The sequence below is a fragment of the Schistocerca gregaria genome, chromosome 3, assembly GCF_023897955.1.
Source record: "Schistocerca gregaria isolate iqSchGreg1 chromosome 3, iqSchGreg1.2, whole genome shotgun sequence".
Lineage (NCBI taxonomy): Eukaryota > Metazoa > Arthropoda > Insecta > Orthoptera > Acrididae > Schistocerca > Schistocerca gregaria.
Window position 1 is genome coordinate 682585921 of NC_064922.1, and position 23783 is coordinate 682609703.

At 43.6% G+C, this 23783-nt stretch overlaps 1 protein-coding gene across 1 annotated transcript in view; it reads right to left on the bottom strand.

Annotated features, from left to right (window-relative positions):
- The window catches only part of LOC126355554 (uncharacterized), a 936011-nt gene that overhangs the window by 295188 nt on the left and 617040 nt on the right, over positions 1 to 23783 (bottom strand). The window contains exon 4 of the mRNA XM_050005911.1: positions 9177 to 9544. Coding sequence (XP_049861868.1) covers positions 9177 to 9544 — 368 coding nt within the window. The remainder of the gene's footprint in view (positions 1 to 9176; positions 9545 to 23783) is intronic.

The window sequence follows — 23783 nt, forward strand, 5'->3', positions numbered from 1 at the left end:
CGCCTGAAAGCAATGACAACAATGGATGTGGTGGCGGATGTGATGTCGGCGATTTAACTTTGCCATTCGCACAGTACTTTCCTGGTGTTTCATTGTTGAACTTGACCGAACTGCAACGTCCACACACCGTCTCCAATTTTGCCGATATTTACAGTAGCATGCAAAGTACACTGGTGTCCAAAATTAAAGCAACAAACCGAAATTTTGCAAGGTTGTGTTAATTTTGCCACAAAATAGTATAAACAAGTGATAGCAAAGTAGACGCAATGTAAAGGACACAGAACGCAATCAGCTACAACAGGGAAACGGTAGACAAAAGTGTGCTTCGTTGCTTTTTTCAAACTTAACTGATTTTGACACACACTCTGACAACTGGTTAATGTGCTCACTATACGGTGTGATCATCTCTGACACCAATCCAGTCCTGACAACGATGGGACATGCTGGGAATGATGTCATCAATCTTATTTTGAGGCAATAGCAGAGCTGCTCATAAGTCTTGGAGAGTGGCTGGTGGATGCTGACGTGATGCAGCCCGTCTCGCTAATGCACCCTAGATATGCTCTATGGGATTCAAAACGAGAGACTGAGGAGGCCACGCCAAGTGTGCAATATCTCCCGTTTCCAAAAAGCATCAACACCCGTGCTCTATGAAGTACAGCTATATCGTCCCTCAATAGGAAGTCGACCCACAGCACCTCGCAACAACCGCGCATGAGATCCCAAGATCTCCTCACAGTAGCTGAAAGCAGTTAAACCTTGCTGATTCGCCCGTACAATTTCACGAAGGGGTGTTGGAATGGTCAACATAATCCCTGCCCACACCATTAGCGATCCTCTTCGATATCGTCCCGAAATCGTGTTCCACGCGTCCTCCAGATGCGAATCCATAGAGAATCACTCCCACACCAAGTCGGGACTCCTCTGTGAAAAGAGCATTAGCCCACTAATCGACCGTCCAGGTGGCATATTGACGGCTCTGTTCTAGACGTTCCCTTCTATGAAGACACGCCCGAGGAAAACGTACAGCAGTTCTCTAACTGTAAGGCCACTCTGCTGAACGTTCTGTTAACCGTTTGCCTCGAAACAACACGTCAAGGAGATGGTGCGAGGTCAGATGCCAGTTTCCGTGCAGTACTAAGGTGGTACCGTCGTGCCCTTACAGCCAAATAACGATCCACTCTTCATTCGAGAAACAACAGAACGACTCACATTAAGCTGTGGGGCCAGTTTGTGGCTCACCTGCTTCTGTTCTTCCTGGGGCCCACCGCAGCAGAGAGCCTGTAGGCGTCTTCTCTGTGCCATACTGCATCATCTGAGACTGTGTACACAGAGAGTTTGGATGTGTGACTACCCTACAAACATTATCCAGCTTGATAGGTGGCCTGACGTCATTGTTGGCGTGGTTGACCGTTAACCGCAATGCTATCTTTCGTGCAGAACACGATCGTAACGATACCTGCTGACAGTTTGTCTGCTTGTATCGTGAATTACAGTGCGTTTAAAATTAGTTGCGACTTTTGACGTTTGGCTGACCGGAGAGGGACGTGACACCGTTGCCAAGGTAACACCAATGCCGAGCTGGATTTCCCTACCATGCCGCCTGCGGTTCTGCTGGTAAATCGCCAATGTTGCCACACCATGAACAAACAGTACCACGTGGTGTCACGCATTAGCTGCATCAATGTTGGTCAGCTTTCGTTGTAAAGTCGTATGTTCTGGCTTTTAAGTGTTCTGTAGCTTCAGATTTAGTGAACAGTTGTTTTGTGCTGGCATTGCATTTACAACAATAGTGCAGAACATCTGAGAACGTGATTTGCAATAAGAGTGTCGTCCAGAAACACATTCACCGGCCAGGAAGATAACGTTTTGCTGCAAAACATCCCCCGGAATTCGAAAATAATAATGGATGAAACGTCATACCACTTTGTTGTGATGGATAAAGCTCCAAAAGTGCAGTGGAGGAATGCGGATATTTTGCAAAGAAATGTTCCAGTAGATAAAGTTGAACCTAGCATGTACAAGTTGAAGTTAATGGAAGTTGTACTATTGCAAAAGCCAAAACTTCACGCAATCACGTCAACGTAAAGGCTAACGACAAAGGGCATAGTTTAACCAGGCTTCCTCCGTATTATGCTTCTTTTAGACTGAGGGTGTATGGGCCTACGTGAAAAGTAATGAGTCAAAAAACAGTACGACGCTCACTAAGGCTGGAATTCTGACAAAAGAAGCCACTGAAAATTTTACTCGACAGGACTGGTTTTGAGTTGTCAGCCATACCAAAAAGATTCATGAAGGACTGTAGAGAGTTTTGAAGAATAAGTAGCTCTCATGTTGCCACGTTAAAATCAGCTTCTTTTGTCGAAATACAATACAGCTTAAAAAATTTATTTCACTAAAATTCTAATGCACTTGAAATTGCGACAGAATCCTGAAATAGTGTGTTATTAAACTAACAACTGAGTCGAGTCAGGTCAGTAGTTCATGAAATGGAACTTTCTCAATATGAAAATAAAGGTGTTAACTTCTTCAGTTACATTGTTACAAAACCCACAGCAGTTCCCGTTCCACCAGCTATCGATCGCCTTCAATAACTACTTTATTTCATTGAAAAAATCTGTATTTGCTTGAATATTGCCGCAGATATGGAAGTTTCGCATATTAATCACACGGAAAAACACTCTCGTGTTTGCGCGCTATCAAAATTGGATCAAATGGCTCTGAGTACCATGGGACTTAACAGCTGCGGTCATCAGTCCCCTAGAACTTAGAACTACTTAAACCTAACTAACCTAAGGACATCACACACATCCATGCCCGAGGCAGGATTCGAACCTGTGATCGTAGCGGTCGCGTGGTTCCAGACTGTAGAGCCCAGAACCGCTCGACCACTCCGGCCGGCTGCACGCTATCATTTGTCAAAATCTTGTTTCGATATCTCAAACCGTTTGCGAGATACGAGGATTTTATGAATATTTCATTCTAGTTTTTTTCACTGACGCATGATTTCGTGGCGGAGTGCTTTTTCATACATTCCATTTTCTCGAGATTGGAAACAAAATACAGTGATATCGCTCCAAGTTTAAACAATGATTCAATATATTATCATCATTTAATACGCAGCAATACGTAACCTATTAAGCACCAAACACAAATTGATAGCGACACCTATTTTTAACTGCAAACTAAGAATTTCTAAACTAAGTATTTCTAGCAGTAGTTACCTAATAATGAAATAGAAGAATAACTATGGTCATTAAGGAAACGATAGGCGTTTCATCGTGAAGATAACCAATTAAACCTTAAGATTGGCGAGAATGAAAGTTTATTACCGATTTGTTTCCTTAACGAGCTTTACGAGCCTGGCACACTACGCTTCCCTCCACTCGCTGCGTACTGATCTGTCAAAAGTCGCAACTTATTTGAAACGCACTATAGACTCAGCACAGGGAAATAGCGGTTTATTGCTTTAATTTTGGATACCAGTGGATAATCGGTAGTTAACGTGAAACTGGCTTCATTCTTTTTGCCGGATGTAGGTCTTGTGATTGTGATGCACGTAGCCGGGTATTATGTAAACGGTCTCTTTCGATTCTTCCTGCATGCTGATCTTGAGATACTGCCGCACGTGATCATACAATTTTTAAACGATATGCTTCATTGGTCGCTTATCGTTCCTCGTTTGTTTGAGAAGCCCGAATTCGCTTATTTCTACGTGCTGCGCTTGTAGATCTACTAAGTGACGAACGTTTGGGAGGTAATTCTTTGACAAAGCAAGTAAAAAGGTATATGTTGGTGTAACCAAAATATCGCTTACTGTTTGCATTGAAAAATTTCGATTAGTTGTAACTCAAAGTAACGGCATCGAAATGAGTAAGACGCAATAAAACGCTGATATGTTTGTTTCTGTCACATTCAAACGCCTCACTGCTTCACTGTTCTTTCAAATACATTTGGCGGTACGATACTTGGTCCACACACTGTAAATTAATTTGCTCCGGTGAGATAATATTCTAGAATAAGTCAGATTCTGAAAAATTTTGCAAAATGATGTCAACAGTGAAATAGATCGGTAGTTATTGACATATTCCCTATCACCATTATTAAGAAGGGCACGTTTTAGTTTCTCTGGAAAAATGCCTTGAGTTTGAATGTATTAATATTACAGATAAGGGCTTATTACAAGGGAATGAATCCTTAGTACTCTATTGGAAACGCATTTCAAAACCAGATGAGATTTTATTTGTAAGAGAAAATATGTAATTTTCTTAATTTCAGAATGAAAAGTTGACGATATATTCATATGACAGTTTTAAGAGAGCTGCTTTTCCATCATATTGCTGTGGTTTTAATTCTGAACTGTTTGTCCCTCTGCCGGCCGGGGTGGCCGAGCGGTTCTAGGTGCTACAGTCTGGAACCACGCGACCGCTACGGTCGCAGGCTCGAATCCTGCCTCGGGCATGGATGTGTGTGATGTCCTTAGGTTAGTTAGGTTTAAGTAGTTCGAAGTTCTAGGGGACTCATGGCCTCAGAAGTTAAGTCCCATAGTGCTCAGAGCCATTTGAACCATTTGTTCGTCCCTGTAGTCTCCACCGCTAGGCGTTAAAGATTCCCTGATACCATCGGTAGTGTACTCTTGTAAAAGAACAGAGTTACTCTTTGTCTATACGATTCTAGTGGGTGCTAGCAGGACTATTGATTTTTGCGTGAGCACTAAGTCTTGTAAACGTACGGCTGTTCCTGAGTGCGGTGTGTCGTTTATTCAAGGTAGTTATGCAGCAGTACTCACAGGAGCGTGTATGTTATTGTACATGTTGCCAGGTCATCTAGTAACACTACAGCCCAGTGCTGTAGCTACTTGACCTCTCAAGCTTATAACCATTTTTATAAATATATGTATTGATGAATTTTGCCACTAATTAGTGTTTATGAAAATGCAATGTATGTATGTGGGCACAGGATATGACTGCAAGAAGATTTTTCAACTAATGAAGAGTAGTGTTTGGTACAAATTGATTCAACCAGCTCACTGATCAAGCAACGCATCGCTAAGTAAGATCCAGACGTCAGTATTTTGTAGCTGTGTAATAGACACAACAGTGTGTGGCTACATTTTGGAGCGTTATAATGTGGTTACCCAAAGAACATATTTGTTGAGAGAAACTTCATGGCCTGAGTCAACCATCAGCAGGGTTCTATCCTTTCACCATAAATTCCGAGAACAAATCAAAGAAATAGTCAAAAGAACTCAAATCTAGTCAATTTTACAGTTGATTTTCAATCAAGTACTTATTTTGTACAGAAGCAATAGTGGTTCAGATGGTATTGTACTACTACTAGAGACAATTAGCTTAAATTAAAAATTATTTAATTGAAATTCATTTTTACGACAAACATATGCTGGCTCTCATGTAGTAAAGTAGTTTTAGAATATTGTTCTGTATTTTGTAAATGATATAATCTGTAAATTTCCTTAACTTCACGTCTATGGTCACATATTTTTTATCATCAAATTATCGGGTTCGATCTATAATGATCATTTAAGATGGCCATTACAGACCGAAACCGGTAATAATGTGACTAAAATTTATGACCATGAACGTAAAGTAAAGGAAATTTATTCTATATTCGGGTCATTGTTCAATGTGCGACCATGCCACAGCTTGTGATGTCACCTGTGTACGACTGCGTAACATTAGTGCCAAGAAATAGTTGTTGCCCAGAAAGCAAGTTAATATGGCATTAGTCTGAGACGCAGTCATTTTCAAAGTAGTAATTAAAGAATGATTAACAGTTTTTGTAACGTTTAGGCACTTTTTTTTAAACAGACACCATTATCGTTACATAACACAGTACAGTTCCCATAAAGAGTTGCTACTGTAGTCATTGCTTGCTAACGGTGGTAATTAAGGTAACGAACATTATCGCGTTCAGAATTAACGTCTTTTGTGTTCTCGTCACACTTGTCTTTTACGTGTAAGTTAGCGCGTGTGGATTTTATGCAGTTACTGATTTGTCTATCTAACACGATATTTACGTTATTTCACAGTCATTACACTAATTTAGAAAACTTAAATTTTTGATCATTTTAGAGCCGTTGACCATCTTATTCCGCAATCTAACTTAATTTAAACTAAATTCTCTCATGCAAAATTACTTCGAATTATAGTGAGCTTTTATTTTATTAACAGCTATTACATTTCGATTTTTGTTGTACGTAGCAACAAATACTCGCGCAATAGTGACCAGGTTGTAACTATCCCTATGCAGCCGATAAACATTGATCTTCGTCTCCGATGCCTTGTTCCCACTAACAGCGGGACGTAGGTACCTTACATACACAGTAGAGTATAGGTAAGTTGTAACGTGAGCGCGTATAATTGAAACAAACACTTGACATATTATCTGTTAGAAGTGCTTATCAGTCGACCCCTTTCCTTCTTGCAACAACATTGATTGAAGCCTTGCTTCTTCTGATTGAAGTTGCTGTTATAAATCCTTTTCCAGTAGAACTGAAGGTTTTCATATGTTTTCTGCTACTGTAGATAACTCCCTTTTACTTTGCTGGGACAAAGATGAATGAGTGCATTGCACCATTAGTGAATAAGATCCTTCACTTTCAGCTCCATCTCTGGTTCACTTGGTGGCCAGTCAGTTGCGCAGCGCTGGGATATTCTTATTTGAGGGCTAGTAGCGAACATTTCAGTTTTCCAGAGAAAGTCATTAATGAATCTGGAAGAAACTATCTGGAATACTTTACTATGGAAAAGAACACGTGTTTATAAATAATCATCTTGAGGTTGAAGCTCTTTTCTCCGTGTTTGTTTTAACAATATGTATGTTTTTGGATGGGGTCCGCCTTTGGCCAAACATAATTTTGTTTTCATCCCAAACATGTCTTACTGCATTTGCAGCATCATCAGTGGACTTTTATTTTATGGCTTTTCAACACAAGTTGTGGTTTTCCTGGTGTTTTATATCTTTATAGTGCTTGTTTTATTTCACAGTTTCTCATTTTTTCACTTTCCCTCATCTTCTTCACTGTGAAGTTCTGTGTACTGAGCTGCCACTGTTTCACTGTTTACCAGCTGGCAAGGTGAGAAAAAAAACGAAAACATGACAAACTGAGAAAGAAAAGAAACCCTATAAAAACACAGTACATCAGCAAAAACATACCTTGTGGCAAAAAGCCATAAAATAAAAGCCCACCGATGAAGCTGCAACTGCCGTGAAAGAAGTTTGGTATACAAGACAAAATTGTGCTTTGCTAAAGGCGCAGCCCATCAAAAAACATATATCTTGTTTATAAATCTATATCATTGTTTGGTTAATGGAGAAGGTTTTTGGAGGAATTTTTAAAGGTAAGCTATGCATGTGCGAGAATAAGATATTTGTTTGTGAGAACTATTAATTGAAGAAAATACTTGCCCCTCAGATAACTGATAATATTTATGATTAGAATAGATTATTTCTCTGTATGTGATGCATTTGCTGATTTCTATTTGTTTTCGAGGACGTTACTACATCAGAGAAAAAAAAGCGTGCTTAGAAAGAGGTAAGTCACTTTTATTTCAGGCCAGATCTCACCTTCCATTCTTATGAGGAAACAATACGTAGTCAGAATTATCAAGTGTTGTGTTAAGCAAGCACATTATTTTGCAGTGAACAGTGGGGTAATATCATACAGGTAATTGTTTCTGAATAATTTTTTTGTGGTTATTTCAAGTCAAATATTACACCCCACATCACGCAAGTTTCATAATATACAGTACTTCGTTATTGAGTTTCAGTTATTTATTTTTCATTGAGCACACAGTTAGTTTCTTTTGACAGTTAATTTGCTTTTCATTACTTCAAATTCTGCATGTGATTGAGTTGAAAGTTATGTTTCGTGACACTGTACGTATGAGCGACACGGGGCCAAAGAACAGTTTGTACTGTTCAGCAGTTGAACACGATATCTAAAGTACACATTCCAAGAGGAGAAATTTTTGGGAAAGAAAATATTCAGTATTCATACATGTAAACAAACTTTTTATAGAAAGCTTACACAAGCTCTGTATTATTTGGGCGTTTTGTTGTATTTTTAAATTGCTTCGATGTTGTTTGTATCTGATAACAGTGTAAGTAAATCATTGGGCAGACAGTGTGTACCATTACTTAGAGAAAGTTTTCGTTTAAGAATCCTCACATCTATTTATCTGATGCGCAGGTATAGTAGTTTATTGAGTGTTTCTTCCTTTCTTTCTCGGAGCCTTTGTCCCGCTCCAACACGGGGGCGGATTTGTTATGACGGATTTGGCAGTGTTAATTGCAGAGGATGGCCGGATGCCCTTCCTGACGCCATTCCGAACCCCCCAGGATGGAAGTAGTGGAGCCCAGCTGTCTGCGTCTAGTGTAAGTCATGAAACAATGAGAACGTTTCCAAATGTCTGTGAGCCGTGTAACTGAGGCGGAACTTGGGGACCAGCCCGGTATTCACCTAGCGGGATGTGGAAAACCGCCTACTAACCACATCCAGGCTGACCGGCATACCGGCGCTTGTCGTTAATCCGCCGGGCGGATTCGGTCCGGGGCCGGCGCGCCTACCCGAGTGCAGGAAGTAACGCATTAGCGCTCTCGGCTATCCTGGCGAGTCATAGTAATTTAGTGAGTGCGTTTTTGTCTAATTGTACTTATATTGGTGTAATTTTATAATTCCTATAATTTAACGTTTTGTGCACACCCCTTGGGGCTGTTACCTGTTTTTGAATATTTTTGTTTTCTTTCTTGTTTATTGAATCGCCATGAAATTTTGGCCTTAGTCAGGGGCTAGCAGTATGCTTCTCTATTGAATGTTGCAATTTTAATATCAGTGTTTTTTATTTAAAGAAATTCAGTGTAAAATTGTTTTCGATATTTCATTAAATGAAAACTTTGAGGTGTATTAACCACTCACACTTCAGCTCAGTTCTACTACTCCCTGTGTCAGCACGTGAATGGAACATGAAATATAGGTAAGGATAAATGTACCTGAAGTATCCCCCGCCACCCACCGTAAGCTGGCTTGCGGAGTGTAGATGTAGCTGTAGATACAAGAGAAAACCGCTCTTCAGTGTGTTTGTTCTTTGAGGACACATGTGAGGTGGCCTGTTTTTGCTGCCCTACTCTGTACACAGAACTCTGGGGAGAGTTACCTCGAGGCCTAGCGCGCAGAGGAGGGCGGGCACGACGGCGACGGCGAGCGCCACGGGGTCCGGCCCGGCGTCCCCGCCGTGGGCGACGGGGGGCGGCGGCCGGCCGAGAAGCGCGCCCAGCCAGCGCGAGCCGCCGATGTAGGCCATGCAGGCGGAGAGGGCGCGCGCGGACGCCGCCACGGCGGCCGCGTGGCCCAGCAGCCGCCACCAGCTCTGCAGGAAGCCGCCCCAGGGCAGGCGCGCGCGCGCCGCCCGCCAGCGCCGGCCGCTCTTCCCGGCGGGCTCTGCCGCCGCACACCGGCCGCCGTCGCCGCCTGCGCTGCCGCCGCTGTAGGACACGCCCTCACTCGCTCTGAAGCCGCACGTCGCTGCAACGCACAGTACCGTAAACTGACTCGTCACGCCAGTTCACAGCGTGAAACAAGCGTGCCAGCAATATCACATTTACAGGACACACGCACCGCACACTTTGCATGCATCGCACCGTCTCCTTAGCGATCGTCACATACGTAGGTATAAGAATTCATTTTCTTCATCTACAAGTGGAGCACATAAATATGTGAAAACCAAAAACCTTTACCGCGAGTGTTCATCAGAGATAGGGTTCAAATGGTTCAAATGGCTCTAGGCACTATGGGACTAAACATCTGAAGTCATCAGTCCCCTAGACTTAGAACTACTTAAACCTAGATAACCTAAGGACATCACACACATCCATGCCCAAGGCAGGATTCGAACCTGCGACCGTAGTAGCAGCGCGGTTCTGAACTGAAGCGCCTAGAACCGCTCGGCCACAGTGGCCGGCTAAGAGATAGGGGTATCGTCAGGAGTGCCCTAGGGAAGTGCGATAGGACCATTGTTATTTTCTATATACAAGTTGGATATAATTACGCTTTCACTATTTAATGCGTTAGAATGTTGTTGTTGTCTTCAGTCCTGAGACTGGTTTGATGCAGCTCTCCATGCTACTCTATTCTGTGCAAGCTTATTCATCTCCAAGTACCTTCTGCAAACTACATCCTTCTGAATCTGCTTAGTGTATTCATCTCTTGGTCTCCCTCTACGATTTTTTACCCTCCACGCTGCCCTCCAATACTAAATGGTTGATCCCTTGATGCCTCAGAACATGTCCTACCAACCGGTCCCTTCTTCTTGTCAAGTTGTGCCACAAACTCCTCTTTTCCCCAATCCTATTCAATACCTCTTCACTAGTTATGTGATCTACCCATCTAATCTTCAGCATTCTCCTGTAGCACCACATTTCGAAAGCTTCCATTCTCTTCTTGTCCATACTATTTATCGTCCATGTTTCACTTCCATACATGGCTACAATCTATACAAATACTTTCAGAAATGACTTCCTTACACTTAAAACTATACTCGACATTAACAAATTTCTCTTATTCAGAAACGCTTTCCTTGCCATTGCCAGTCTACATTTTATATCCTCTCTACTTCGACCATCATCAGTTATTTTGCTCACCAAATAGCAAAACTCCTATACTACTTTAAGTGTTTCATTTCCTAATCTAGTTCCCTCAGCATCACCCTACTTATTTCGACTGCATTCCATTATCCTCGATTTGCATTTGTTGACGTTAATCTTAAATCCTTCTTTCAAGACCCTATCCATTCCGTTCAACTGCTCTTCCAAGTCCTTTGCTGACAAAATTACAATGTCATCGGCGAACCTCATAGTTTTTATTTCTTCTGCATGTATTTTAATACCTACTCCGATTATTTATTTTCTTTCCTTTATTCCTTGCTCAATATACAGATTAAATAACATCGGGGACAGGCTACAACCCTGTCTCACTCCCTTCCCAACCGCTGCTTCCCTTTCATGCCGCTCGACTCTTATAACTGCCATCTAGTTTCTGCACAAATTTCAAATAGCCTTTCACTCCCAGTATTTTACCCCTGCCACCTTCAGAATTTGAAAGAGAGTATTCCAGTCAGCATTGTCAAAAGCTTTCTCTGCCTTATAATACGTAAACTAATTACTTTTCGTGTACGAAACTTGGTAGGATTACAGTCAAGGACGTGAGGAAGAGAAATAATGCAGAATCAATTCAGTTGGAACACTTGTAATGTGCTACTACGGTACATCACACCATTACATATTACATACGGTGACATTACTGCGTCGGCCGAGGTGGCCAAGACGTTCTAGGCGCCACTGCTACGGTCGCAGTTTCGAACCCTGCCTCGGGCATGATGTGTGTGATGTCCTTAGGTTAGTTAGGTTTAAGTAGTTCTAAGTTCTAGTGGATTGATGACCTCAGATGTTAAGTCCCATAGTGCTCAGAGCCATTTGAACCATTTTGAACCAACATTACTGCTACAAAAGAGTGTCAATGTAGCGCCCGTCAGTGTCCAGAAGAGTCTGGAAGCACACTATTGCGTTTTGCACAGCATGTATGCTGGCTACTGCTCTTGATACGTTGCGATTCAGATCATCATAAGTGTGAATGTTCCCCTGGTAAGCCCTGTCCTTCAGATAGCCCCACAACCACAAATCACGGGAAGTGAGAGAAGGTGACCGTGCAGGCCAAGCATTTAGAAACGATCGGCTGATAATTCGATCGTTTCCAAATGTACTTCGGAGTAGCAAATGAACTTCACGAGCGATGTGCCGTGGGGCCCCATCTTCCCTGAAAACTGTTGACACCAGTGCCTCTCCTGTAGGGGAGGTATGACATGCTGGCGAAGCAATCTCAGTAGCGCTGGCCAATCACACTGCACGTATTTGGTGCTTGAGGTCCAACCTGTTCAAAAAGGAATGGGCCAATGATGAAGCCGTACCATAGTGTGACACGTTCGCTATACATAGAAACTTCATGCACTGTGACCTGGAGTGAAGATCCCCACACTCGGCAATTCTGTATGTTCACCTCACCTGTCAGAGACTAATTAATTTCGTCTGTCCATAGGACTGTCCAGGGACAGCCCTCATCAACTTCAATTCTTGCGAGAAAGTGGAGAACGAAGTTAACACGTCGATGTGCTTCCTGTCGTGCAAGCTGTTGTACGAGACGGATCTTTTACGGATACCATTTGAGAATGGTTCGTAGTACAGACTGTACACTACACCATGGGATGTTCAACTTTTGTGACCGAGCATGCGCAGTACCTGATAACTGAGATTTTTTTTAAGTTCTATGGGACCAAACTGCTGAGGTCATCGGTCCCTAGCCTTACACACTGCTTAATCTAACTTAAACTAACTTACGCTAAGGACAACACACACACCCATCACCAAGGGAAGACTCGAACTTCTGACGGGAGGAGCCACGCGAACCACGGCAGGACGCCTGAGACCGCACGGATACCCCGAGCTGCTGATTGGGAATTGCGTGCAGCATTGTCTGCCAAAGCAACAGCAGTTTGATCAACCACCTGTGGTGCAACCTGTCGTCGGCCTCCTCCCGGAGCGACGCTGCTTCTCCAGTTCATTCGAGCTTGTTCATTATGCTCTGCACAGCAGGTGGAGAAAGAGGACCCTTCCGTAATCCTTTCAGCCGGCGATATTCTGGAAGTGCAGCTGTTGTTTTGATAATACAGCTTCACCAATAATGCCCTGCTTCTTTTGTCGAAGCTCATGTTGACACGTCAACAAGTTCACGGCGACTGGTCAGGTGCGTGAGACTATAAATCACGATGACTGATCACGGCACCTGCTAGCCGTAGTTGGAACTGGACGTTGGCACTGTGACGCATGGAAATCATGAACCAAATACTATGGTCACTCATGCTAACATGTTTGGTACTCTTATGTTAATTAGTTTCCGCGTTATAATATGTCAAACAGGGAAAGTTTACTTATAACCACCTGGTACATAAACGGTAGGACGAACAGCATGAACAGTAGTCTGCACTTGTTGGCTGATGATGTTGGAGTGTCTGAAAATGAGTCGTTGAGTACAGCAACAGTAGTGCGTTGCTTGACAGTAATATCGATCAAATATGTAGGTATAACGTTGCAAGCAATATGAAATAGAATGAGCACGTAAGGACTGTAGTAGGGAAGCCGAGTGTTCGATTTTGGTACATTGGGAGATTTTTGGAAAGTGTGGTCCATCTGTAAAGGAGACTGCATACTGGAAACTAGTGCGACCCATCGTTCAGTACTGTTCGAGTGTTTGGTATCTGAAACACGTCGGATTAAAGGAAGACATCGAAGCAGTTCAGGGATTGCTGCTAGATTTGTCACCGGTAGGTTCGAACAATGTGAAGTATTACAGAGATGATTTGAGCACTCAGATGGGTATCAAGGGAGACAAGACGAGGAGAACTATTGACATAATTTGGAGAACTCACGAGTACGTTGCTGGCAGTAGAATCGTTTTGTAGTCATTCTCTAACGCCGGGAGAGAAAAAAAAATGGTTCACATAGCTCTGAGCACTATGAGATTTAACTTCTGAGGTCATCATTCCCCAGAACTTCGGACTTCTTAAACCTAACGAACCTAAGGACAGACATCACACACATCCATGCCCGTTGCAGGATTTTAACCGGCGACCGCAGCGGTCGCGCGGTTCCAGACTGTAGGGCCTAGAACCGCTCGGCCACCCCGGCCGGCGGCAGAGAACAGAACGATTCTACTGCCACCAGTGTATGTTTCGCGTTAAGGACCAAAAGGGTAGATTAGAGAGATCAGGGCGTATGCAGTCGAATATAGATACTTGTTTTTCCTTCACTGTGTTCGCGAGTAGAACAGTAAAGGAAATGACTACAAATGGTACAGGGTACCCTCCGCCATGCTCCATACTGTGCCTTGCGGATTATGTATATAGATGTGGATCTAGATGGGAACAACACATTACTGTGCCTAATAAGGTGAGGGCAAATAGTTGGTACGCAGCTTGCAGCCGTCTCGGATTGGACAAGTAAAGGTTCTCTATAGCTACAAAGTGGAAAAGAAAAATCGGAATGTCTCTTTTAATTCAGTATGATACTTAATTTAACTAGAGAATAATGAGAAGGCAAGATCTAACAATAGGTTTGAAGAGCAAATATGACCCCATCGACTGTATGTGCTGACTCCTTTGTTGTTTCTTGTCTTGATTAGCATTCTCACATTCAGTCTAGTGCTGGGTCTACATCTACATCTACATCTACATCCGTACTCCGCAAGCCACCTGACGGTGTGTGGCGGAGGGTACCCTGAGTACCTCTATCGGTTCTCCCTTCTATTCCAGTCTCGTATTGTACGTGGAAAGAAGGATTGTCGGTATGCTTCTGTGTGGGCTCTAATCTCTCTGATTTTATCCTCATGGTCTCTTCGCGAGATATACGTAGGAGGGAGCAATATACTGCTTGACTCTTCGGTGAAGGTATGTTCTCGAAACTTTAACAAAAGCCCGTACCGAGCTACTGAGCGTCTCTCCTGCAGAGTCTTCCACTGGAGTTTATCTATCATCTCCGTAACGCTTTCGCAATTACTAAATGATCCTGTAACGAAGCGCGCTGCTCTCCGTTGGATCTTCTCTATCTCTTCTATCAACCCTACCTGGTGCGGATCCCACACTGCTGAGCAGTATTCAAGCATTGGGCGAACAAGCGTACTGTAACCTACTTCCTTTGTTGTCGGATTGCATTTCCTTAGGATTCTTCCAATGAATCTCAGTCTGGCATCTGCTTTACCGACGATCAACTTTATATGATCATTCCATTTTAAATCACTCCTAATGCGTACTCCCAGATAATTTATGGAATTAACTGCTTCCAGTTGCTGACCTGCTATTTTGTAGCTAAATGATAAGGGACCTATCTTTCTATGTATTCGCATCACATTACACTTCGCTACATTGAGATTCAATTGCCATTCCGTGCACCATGCGTCAATTCGCTGCAGATCCTCCTGCATTTCAGTACAATTTTCCATTGTTGCAACCTCTCGATACACCACAGCATCATCTGCAAAAAGCCTCAGTGAACTTCCGATGTCATCCACCAGGTCATTTATGTATATTGCGAATAGCAACGGTCCTATGACACTCCCCTGCGGCACACCTGAAATCACTCTTACTTCGGAAGACTTCTCTCCATTGAGAATGACGTGCTGCGTTCTGTTATCTAGGAACTCCTCAATCCAATCACACAATTGATCTGATAGTCCGTATGCTCTTACTTTGTTCATTAAACGACTGTGGGGAACTGTGTCAAACGCCTTGCGGAAGTCAAGAAACACGGCATCTACCTGTGAACCCGTGTCTAAGGCCCTCTGAGTCTCGTGGACGAATAGCGCGAGCTGGGTTTCACACGATCGTCTTTTTCGAAACCCATGCTGATTCCTCCAGAGTAGATTTCTAGTCTCCAGAAAAGACATTATACTCGAACATAATACGTGTTCCAAAATTCTACAACTGATCGACGTTAGAGATATAGGTCTATAGTTCTGCACATCTGTTCGACGTCCGTTCTTGAGAACGGGGATGACCTGCTTTTCTGGGAGAGCTAGGGAATCACGCTCACAGTGAACTGAGGACAGGTGATGAGGGGTCTGGCATAGGATAGCAGGTGTTTGTGGAAACCAAGCCACACCATTTCGCAGGTAGAGAGAGAAGCTTCTTTAGGGTGAAAATTGCGTAGCCGGGCGGCTCCCTGGGGGACTGCAGTTATTTTTCAGTTTTATGCATCTTTCCACTCTGGACAGCTGAGGAGAGCTTGTATCAGCAGGAGGCTGACGTATTGTCCCTTCTAGGAAATGTGCCTTCAGGAGTTGAAATCTCCATCTTTCCAAAATATAATGAAGATGCTCCAGAATTAGTGGCTAGCTTCAGGAACAGTTCTTTGACTTTCCCAGAACATGGGAAGCATGGTTAGTGGTGGATGTGAAAGTGTCACTTTGTCACTTTGTAGAATTCATGCGATTTCATGAAGTCAGATCACATAGGGAGATGATTTTTAATAGAAAAGGGGATGAGAGAGAAGTCATTGGAGTATTTTAGCATGCTGCACCTTCTTAGTGGGATATTTTGCTGAATAAGAAATTACATTATTGGCAGGTAGATATAATCTGTAAAATGATTGGTGGTCATGGACAGACAGCACAGGACCCCGATGTAGGTCGTGGGGCTCAGCACGCCTAGGCAGGCTGCAGACCCCACTGAAGCAGCCGATTGTTGGTCCTAAGTTGAGAGCGATCCCAGCTTTGTACTTCAGAGAGGTAAAGAGGGAGGTAGCGCTCTGCTCGTCTTGTGCTGATAACTCATAATCACGAATCAGTCTGGGCATTGCAATTAACTGTTCAGCTTCCATGAGTCTATTGGCAGGTCATGCCTTCTTTCCAATTTAACATTCAGACAAGGAGTCACCGTAATCGATCAACAGTAGGAAAATCATAGCTATTTCAGAACATCAGTTGCCGTTAAAGATGCCCATTTCAAACTTTTGAAGTAACTTTGTCAACCGAAGATTCACTTTAGTTGAAGCTCATGGTCAGTTTTTGTATTTTTCCATTCGTTTATTGTCAGATAGTCAGATGCATATCTATGGAATAAATCAATGTGCTCATTCAGATCTTGCTTTTATAGCAGGTTAAATATTTACATTTTTGATACCAAACAATTCCTCCCTTTAGGACCCAGAGTTAGGACCTTGACGTTCCACTATGTTAATTAATCCGTTACTTACAGTAATGGAGCCCCAAATAGGAGTTTAAAATTTCGTTGCCTTAGTTAATCAGTTTGCCTACAATAATTTAGCTTGGGTATTGAGGGTGTGCCCATGTCATAATTAATTTTATGATTCAGGTCATCACATCCTATACTCGTGCAGTTTTGAATTCGTTTTCAAGGGAATATTACACCATGGTTCCACCAAAATAGTGGCAGGTTTAGGTAACAATGACACAGGTGAGAAATAGACCACAGTGGATCAATAATATTAAGGTCTGATGACTGTCGGGCTCGGGGAGATGTAACAATTCATCCTTGTGCTCAAAACCAGTCCTAGAGGATGCAAGGTTTATAAGCAGGGACTCTGTTTTAGAACACAGCATCGCAATTGGGAAACACACCCTGTACCATAGAATGACCGCGATCAGCCAAAACAGTCGCATGATTTTTGGAGGTAATGTGACCTTGGAGAGTAACTATGGGATCTACGAAATTGCACGATATGGCTGTGAGAAATATCATCGAACCCATTTTTCACTCAAAAGACTCGAACGTGGGCAGAAGTTGGGCACAGTGTGAAACAAGGCTAATCCGACCAAATGAAAATCTTCCGTTGCTCCACAGTGTTTTATAGCTTCGGCATCACGTTTTCCTGTTATCAGTATTTGTTCATAACTGATGAGTGGTTATGGAATTCTAGTGCGGCCTGCAGCTTTCTGCTTATAGAGCTCCCTTCGTGCTGTTTTGTGTGGACGGTATTGGAGAGTGAAACTTTCAGTTCTGCAATGACTTTTTTTAGCTGTCGTCCTCTGATTTTTCGTCACAATCCTTTTCAATGATCGTTTGTCACGGAATTCAACAAGCACTGTTGTCCACTATGTGACTTTGCAGATGATGTTTTTCCACTTTCTCTGCATGCGGTATAAATTTTGGGTACAGTGCGTCTAGGAACACCGAACACTTCGGCTACTTCGGTTACGGAAGCACCCACCATTCGAGCACAACAGTTTGCCCGCACTGGAATGCAGTTAGCTCTGACAATGCAGTAGCCGGCCAGTATGACCATGAGGTTCTAGGCGCTTCAGTCTGGAACCGCGTGACCGCTACGGTCGCAGGTTCGAATCCTGCCTCGGGCTTGGATGTGTGTGATGTCCTTCGGTTAGTTAGGTTTAAGTAGTTCTAAGTTCTAGGGGACTGATGACCACAGATGTTAGTCCCATAGTGCCCAGAGCCATTTGAGCCATTTGATAAAGTTTGGATTGTAGCCTATTACGATTGCGGTTTATCGTATTGCGACATTGCTGCTCGCGTTGGTCGAGATCCAATGACTGTTAGAAGAATATGGAATCGGTGGGTTCAGCAGGGTAATAAGGAACGCCGTGCTGGATCCCAACGGCCTCGTATCACTAGCAGTCAAGATGAGAGGCATCTTATCCACATGGCTGTAACGGATCGTGCAGAGACGCCTCGATCCCTGAGACAACAGATGGAGGCATTTGCAAGACAACACCATCTGCACGAACAGTTCGACGACGTTCGCAGCAGCAGTTCGGAGACCAAGGCTGCGGTTACCCTTGACGCTGCATCACAGACAGGAGCGCCGGCGATGGTGTACTCAACGACAAACCTGGGTGCACGAATGACAAAACGTCATTTTCTCGGATGAATCCAGGTTCTGTTTACAGCATCATGATGGTCGCATCCATGTTTGGCGACATCGCGGTGAACGCATATTGCAAGCGTGTATTCGTCATCTCCATACTGGCGTATCACCCGGCGTGATGGTATGGGGTGCCATTGTTTACCTGTCTCGGTCACCTGTTGCTCGCATTGACGGCACTTTGAACAGTGGACGTTAGATTTCAGATGTGTTACGACCCGTGGCTCTATCCTTCATTCGATGCCTGCAAAACCCTGCATTTCAGCAGGCTAATGCACGACTGCATGTTGCAGGTCCTGTATGGGCTTTTCTGGATACATAAAATGTTCGATTGCTGCCCTGGGCAGCACATTATTCAGATCTATCACCAATTGAAAACGTCTGGTCAATGGTGGCCGAGCAACTGGCTCGTCACAATACGCCATTCACTACTCTTGATGAACTGTGGTATAGTGTTGAAGCTGCATAGGCAGATGTACCTGTACACGCCATCGAAGATCTGTTTGACTCAATACCGAGGCGTATCAAGGCCGTGGTTGTTCTGGGTACTGATATCTCAAGATCTATGCACCCAAATTGCGTAAAAATGTAATCACATGTCAGTTCTAGTATAATATATTTGTCCAATGAATACTCGTTTATCATCTGCATTTCTTCTTGGTGTAGCAATTTTAATGGCCAGTAGTGTACAACAGCGCAGTCTGCAAGCTTGGCTAATGTCTGCATTTTTGTGCACGCAACGATTTCTCGTGGTCGTTCCATAATTTGTCCTATCGCAGTACTTTGTGGCATCAAATCTGAGCCGATTGGGGTAGCTGTGCTGTTTAAGGCGCCTTGTTATGGTTCGCGCGGCTCCACCTGTCGGAGGTTCGAGTCTTCCTTTGGGCATGGGTGTGTGTGTTGTCCTTAGCATAAGTTAGTTTAAGTTAGACTAAGTACTGTGTAAGCGTAGGGACCGATGACATCAGCAGTTTGGTCCCATAGTCCTTACCATAATTGAAAATAAAAAAATTAAAAAATCAAATCTGATGTTCAGCTTTTCACTAATCTCACTTCGGCAACTCCTCATTACTGATAACAGATAATTCTTAACACGTCGTGGTACTGGCCAATAAACACGATTAATTTAGATTGCTGAGGCTGAAAAGGTGCAGAAGAACACAAATACATTTCACGTAGAGCCATTTTGCAATTTTATCCTCTGGCTATACGATAGCTTCCGAAATGGAAAGAGTAAGCAACAAGGAAATATGGTACTATAGCCTATCAGTAAGTCGGTGGTATGGTAGAGAAGCGTTCCGTAGACAATCAATTATCCGTGAAGACAAACTCTAAAAAGTAAAATCTACGATTATTTTGTGGGTTGTTGTATTGTCTGGTGCGAGGACAGTGGTGATGACGGTGGGAAATTAGTTTTTCAGTTTCCATACTCTCTTGACCAAAATCACTTGCTGACCATCATACCACACACACCAAAAGAATGTGGGTTTTATTTCACCTTGTTATAGTGCATCGTACGTCCAAGCTGAGGGGTCTCTGATGACTATCCTGTGGATTTGGCTGGATATCTATCCGTGATGAAAGGGAAGCCTCATTACTGGCATAATAGCAATGCTTAACACATCCTTAAACTACGCTCATCGAAGCGAGGAGAGCAGTGTGGGACAGTTTGTGCTCTCCCATCCTTTTTCTATCAACTCTTCTTCCATGCGTTATGTGCCCACGATTGAAGTTCAGGGTTATAGCTGGGAGCACTCAAATCGAGGTTAATTAAGTGACCGTTGTACGTTTCGTCCTCTACGAAGGTATGTGGTAGCCGTTAGGTAATACTCGTCGTAGGACGTACTATTAAGAGTAAGGCTTAGCTGGATATACGATGTCTTTATTTTATCTCACATCAGAAAGATCGATGAACATTGAGTCTAACTTCACGCTATCTTTTAAAATGTTTGTCTGCCTTTGTAAGGGTCGCAGACTGACGATTATTAAGGGCCGTTCGAATTTGAGATTTGTAAGCAAGCCGAGTCGTAGATAAATTAAATTTTTTGAGGGTTCCGTTATCGTAGTTCAGTCAGCATTCTATTTACTGACACTTAGAGGTCTCTACACCTTAACTCACCCCTAAATGCACTGAAGCGCGAAAGAAACTGGTACATGCATGCGTATTCAAATGCAGAGATATGTAAACTGTCAGAATACGGCACTGGCCGACGCAGTGTTACATTCGTTACTGCTGCTACAATGCCAGGTTATCGAGAAATTTAGTGAGTTTGAATGTGGTGTTATAGTCGAGACACGAGCGATGGAACACAGCATCTCTGAGGCAACGATCAAGTGGCGATTTTCCCGTATGAGCTTTTCACGAGTGTATAGTGAATATCAGGAATCCGGTAAAGCATGAAACGTCCCCTTTGAAAAATTGTAAAAGACTGTGCTTAAACTGACACACAATATTTTTTTTAGCGCAACGCAATCTGACTTTCGTAATCCCTACAAAAGAATGGCCCTGACTAACATTAACCTATACGTTTCACAAATCACTTACCTCGCAAAAATCTTCGTTACTTGAACTACTGCAATACAGCGAGCGCCACTACTGCCAGCTAACTAAAAGATTCAAACTACGGAAGGCACTAACTTCTGATAGGCATAGTTAGCAAATGAAAGATTTTAATAGAAAACAAATAATGTATTTACCTTAATAGTCATAATATATATATCAGTTCATGACATCCATTCTTACAAATTTCAAAAGTCCGCCATCTCTCTCCCCACGTCCACCACTGCTGGCGGCTCACTTGCAACTGCGCAACGCTACGCGCTGTTAGCATCCAGCTGCCGCTGCCTAACACTACAATGGCAGACAACAATGCAAACCAGCCACAGACTGCACACAGCACAGCCAGTGATTTTCAGAGCGCTACGTGGCGGCGGCGTTACCAATAAAAAAACCTAAACAGCCTACTTACAAGCATCAAACCGCCGACAAACAGTGGCCGGAAAAATATCCTCCAAGAATGGGAACAACGACGACTGAAGGGAACCGTTCAACGCGACAGAAGTGCAACGCTTCCTCAAAACTGCTGCAGATTTCAGTGCTGGGCCATCAACAAGTGTCAGCTTGCGAACCATTCAACGAAACATAATTGATATGAGCTTTTGGAGCCGAATGCCACTTCATGACTGCTCGACACAAAGCTTTACGTCTCGCCTGGGTCCGTCAACACCGCCATTGGACTGTCCATGACTGGAAACATGTTGCCTGGTCGGACGAGTCTCGTTTCAAATTGTATCGAGTAGATGGACGTGTACCGGTATGGAGACAACCTCATGAATCCATGGATCTTTCATGTCAGTAGGGCACCGTTCAAGCTGGCGGAGGCTCTGTAATGGTGTGGGGCGTGTGCAGTTGGAGTGATATGGGATCCCTGATACGTGTAGATACGGCTCTGGCAGATGACACGTACGTAAGCATCCTGTCTGATGAGCTGCATCAATTCACCTTCATTGTGCATTCCGATGGACTTGAGCAATTCCGCAGGACAATGCGACCCCCCACTAGCCCAGAACTGCTATAGTGCAGCTCTTTTAAGTTTAAGCACTTTCGCTGGCCATGAAACTCCCCAGACATGAACATTATTGAGTATACCTAGGATGCGCTGCTGCCTGCTGTACAGAAGAGAACTCCAGCCCCTCTTACTCTTGCGGGTGCCTGTAGAATTCATGGTGTCAGTTCCCTCCAAGACTGCTTCAGACATTAGTCGAGCCCATGCAACGTCATGTCGCGGTACTGCTGAAAACCTCGCGGCGGCCCTACACGATAGTAAGTAGGTGTGCCAGTTTCTTTGGCTCTTTAGTGTATTTTGCGATTGTGACTAATTGTGGCTACTTATTGACTACTAGATAAAACACTTAATTCCTCCCGAATAGGCCATGAAGTCCCAACGGTACCGACCGGCCACCGTGTATTCATCAGTCCACAGGCGTCACTGGATGCAAATATGGAGGGGCCGTATGTCAGTTTACGAGACCGGATGACGGTTATATAACAAATATGAGATATCATTGTTGGTTGCACTATCTGTGTTTGTGTAGTGTCTCTGTGTTTATGTAGTGTCTACTTTGCCTTTCAGACTTGCATGTACGTGCACTGACATTGTTCTGGGGATTGCAGCAAAGGTAAATATTAGGAAATGGATTCGTATTTTGCGAATCTGGGTTAACGTCAGCTGTTTGCGACTGGCGACAACGGGATATTGGGTGCCTGCGGCGTGCGTCACAGCACGTGACGTTGCAGGTCTTGTAAGAGCCAGTGAATGTCTCCGGCGGTGAACGAAATACCGTTTAAGACAAGTTTAATAATTCTTAACAGCACGCTTAACAACATGCAAGGCTCGATAACACACGACGAAAATTAGAATTTTTGTGGGTAACTGTTCCCGTGGGCTGCGGACGGAACCGAGCGTTTGCGATGTATGTCGGGCAAGGGAACTAGCGTGACGTCACAAGTTCGTTGGGGGCCCCATGTTTCTGGTGGTCCCCATTTGCGATACATAAAAATCTATGTCGGACCCGGAATCTAACTGGTGTTTCCTGGGTATCGCGAGCGGCCGTAGCCTTGACAACTTCGGCTATCTGAGCATGCCTCTAGCACCGATCCAAACTTCCACACGTCACGGCGTCGACAACCCTTATGCTCGCACCTTTCGTGAGTCCCGCACAGGGAGTGACAGTTTATCGCCATTTTAGTCCTTCTTGTCACGGATACATCATTGATAAGCGATAAGCGGAAAATCCGGGTTCGCGTCCCAGTCCGGCTGATATTTTCAAGTAAGACACAAATGATGTCAATCCAATTGGCGAATCCATTTCGTAAAACAGTTTAAAGTTATTTCACCTACTTTTGTGCCCTACCTGAGAGGTAGTAATGGTTATTTCTATTTAACCTTAAGCACTATGGGACTTAACATCGGAGGTCATCAGTCCCCTAGACTTAGAACTACTTAAACCTAACTAACCTAAGGATATGACACAGATCCATGCCCGAGGCAGGATTCGAACCTGCGACCGTAGCAGCACCGTGGTTCCGGACGGAAGTTCCTAGAACCGCTCGGCCACAGCGGCCGGCTTCTCTGAATTGATTTGAGAATTTTGAGGTAGTGGAAACGCTCGGCTCTTATCAGTTACATGAGGTAATTAGAAAGAATTAGTGAAAAAATGCGCAGCATGTTTGAACTGTAAAAAATTCTCTTAGAGTTTCTTTATCGAAAGTTTGTATTACTCATGAAACACCTGCTTCTTTCGAAACAGACAAGTAACTTAAT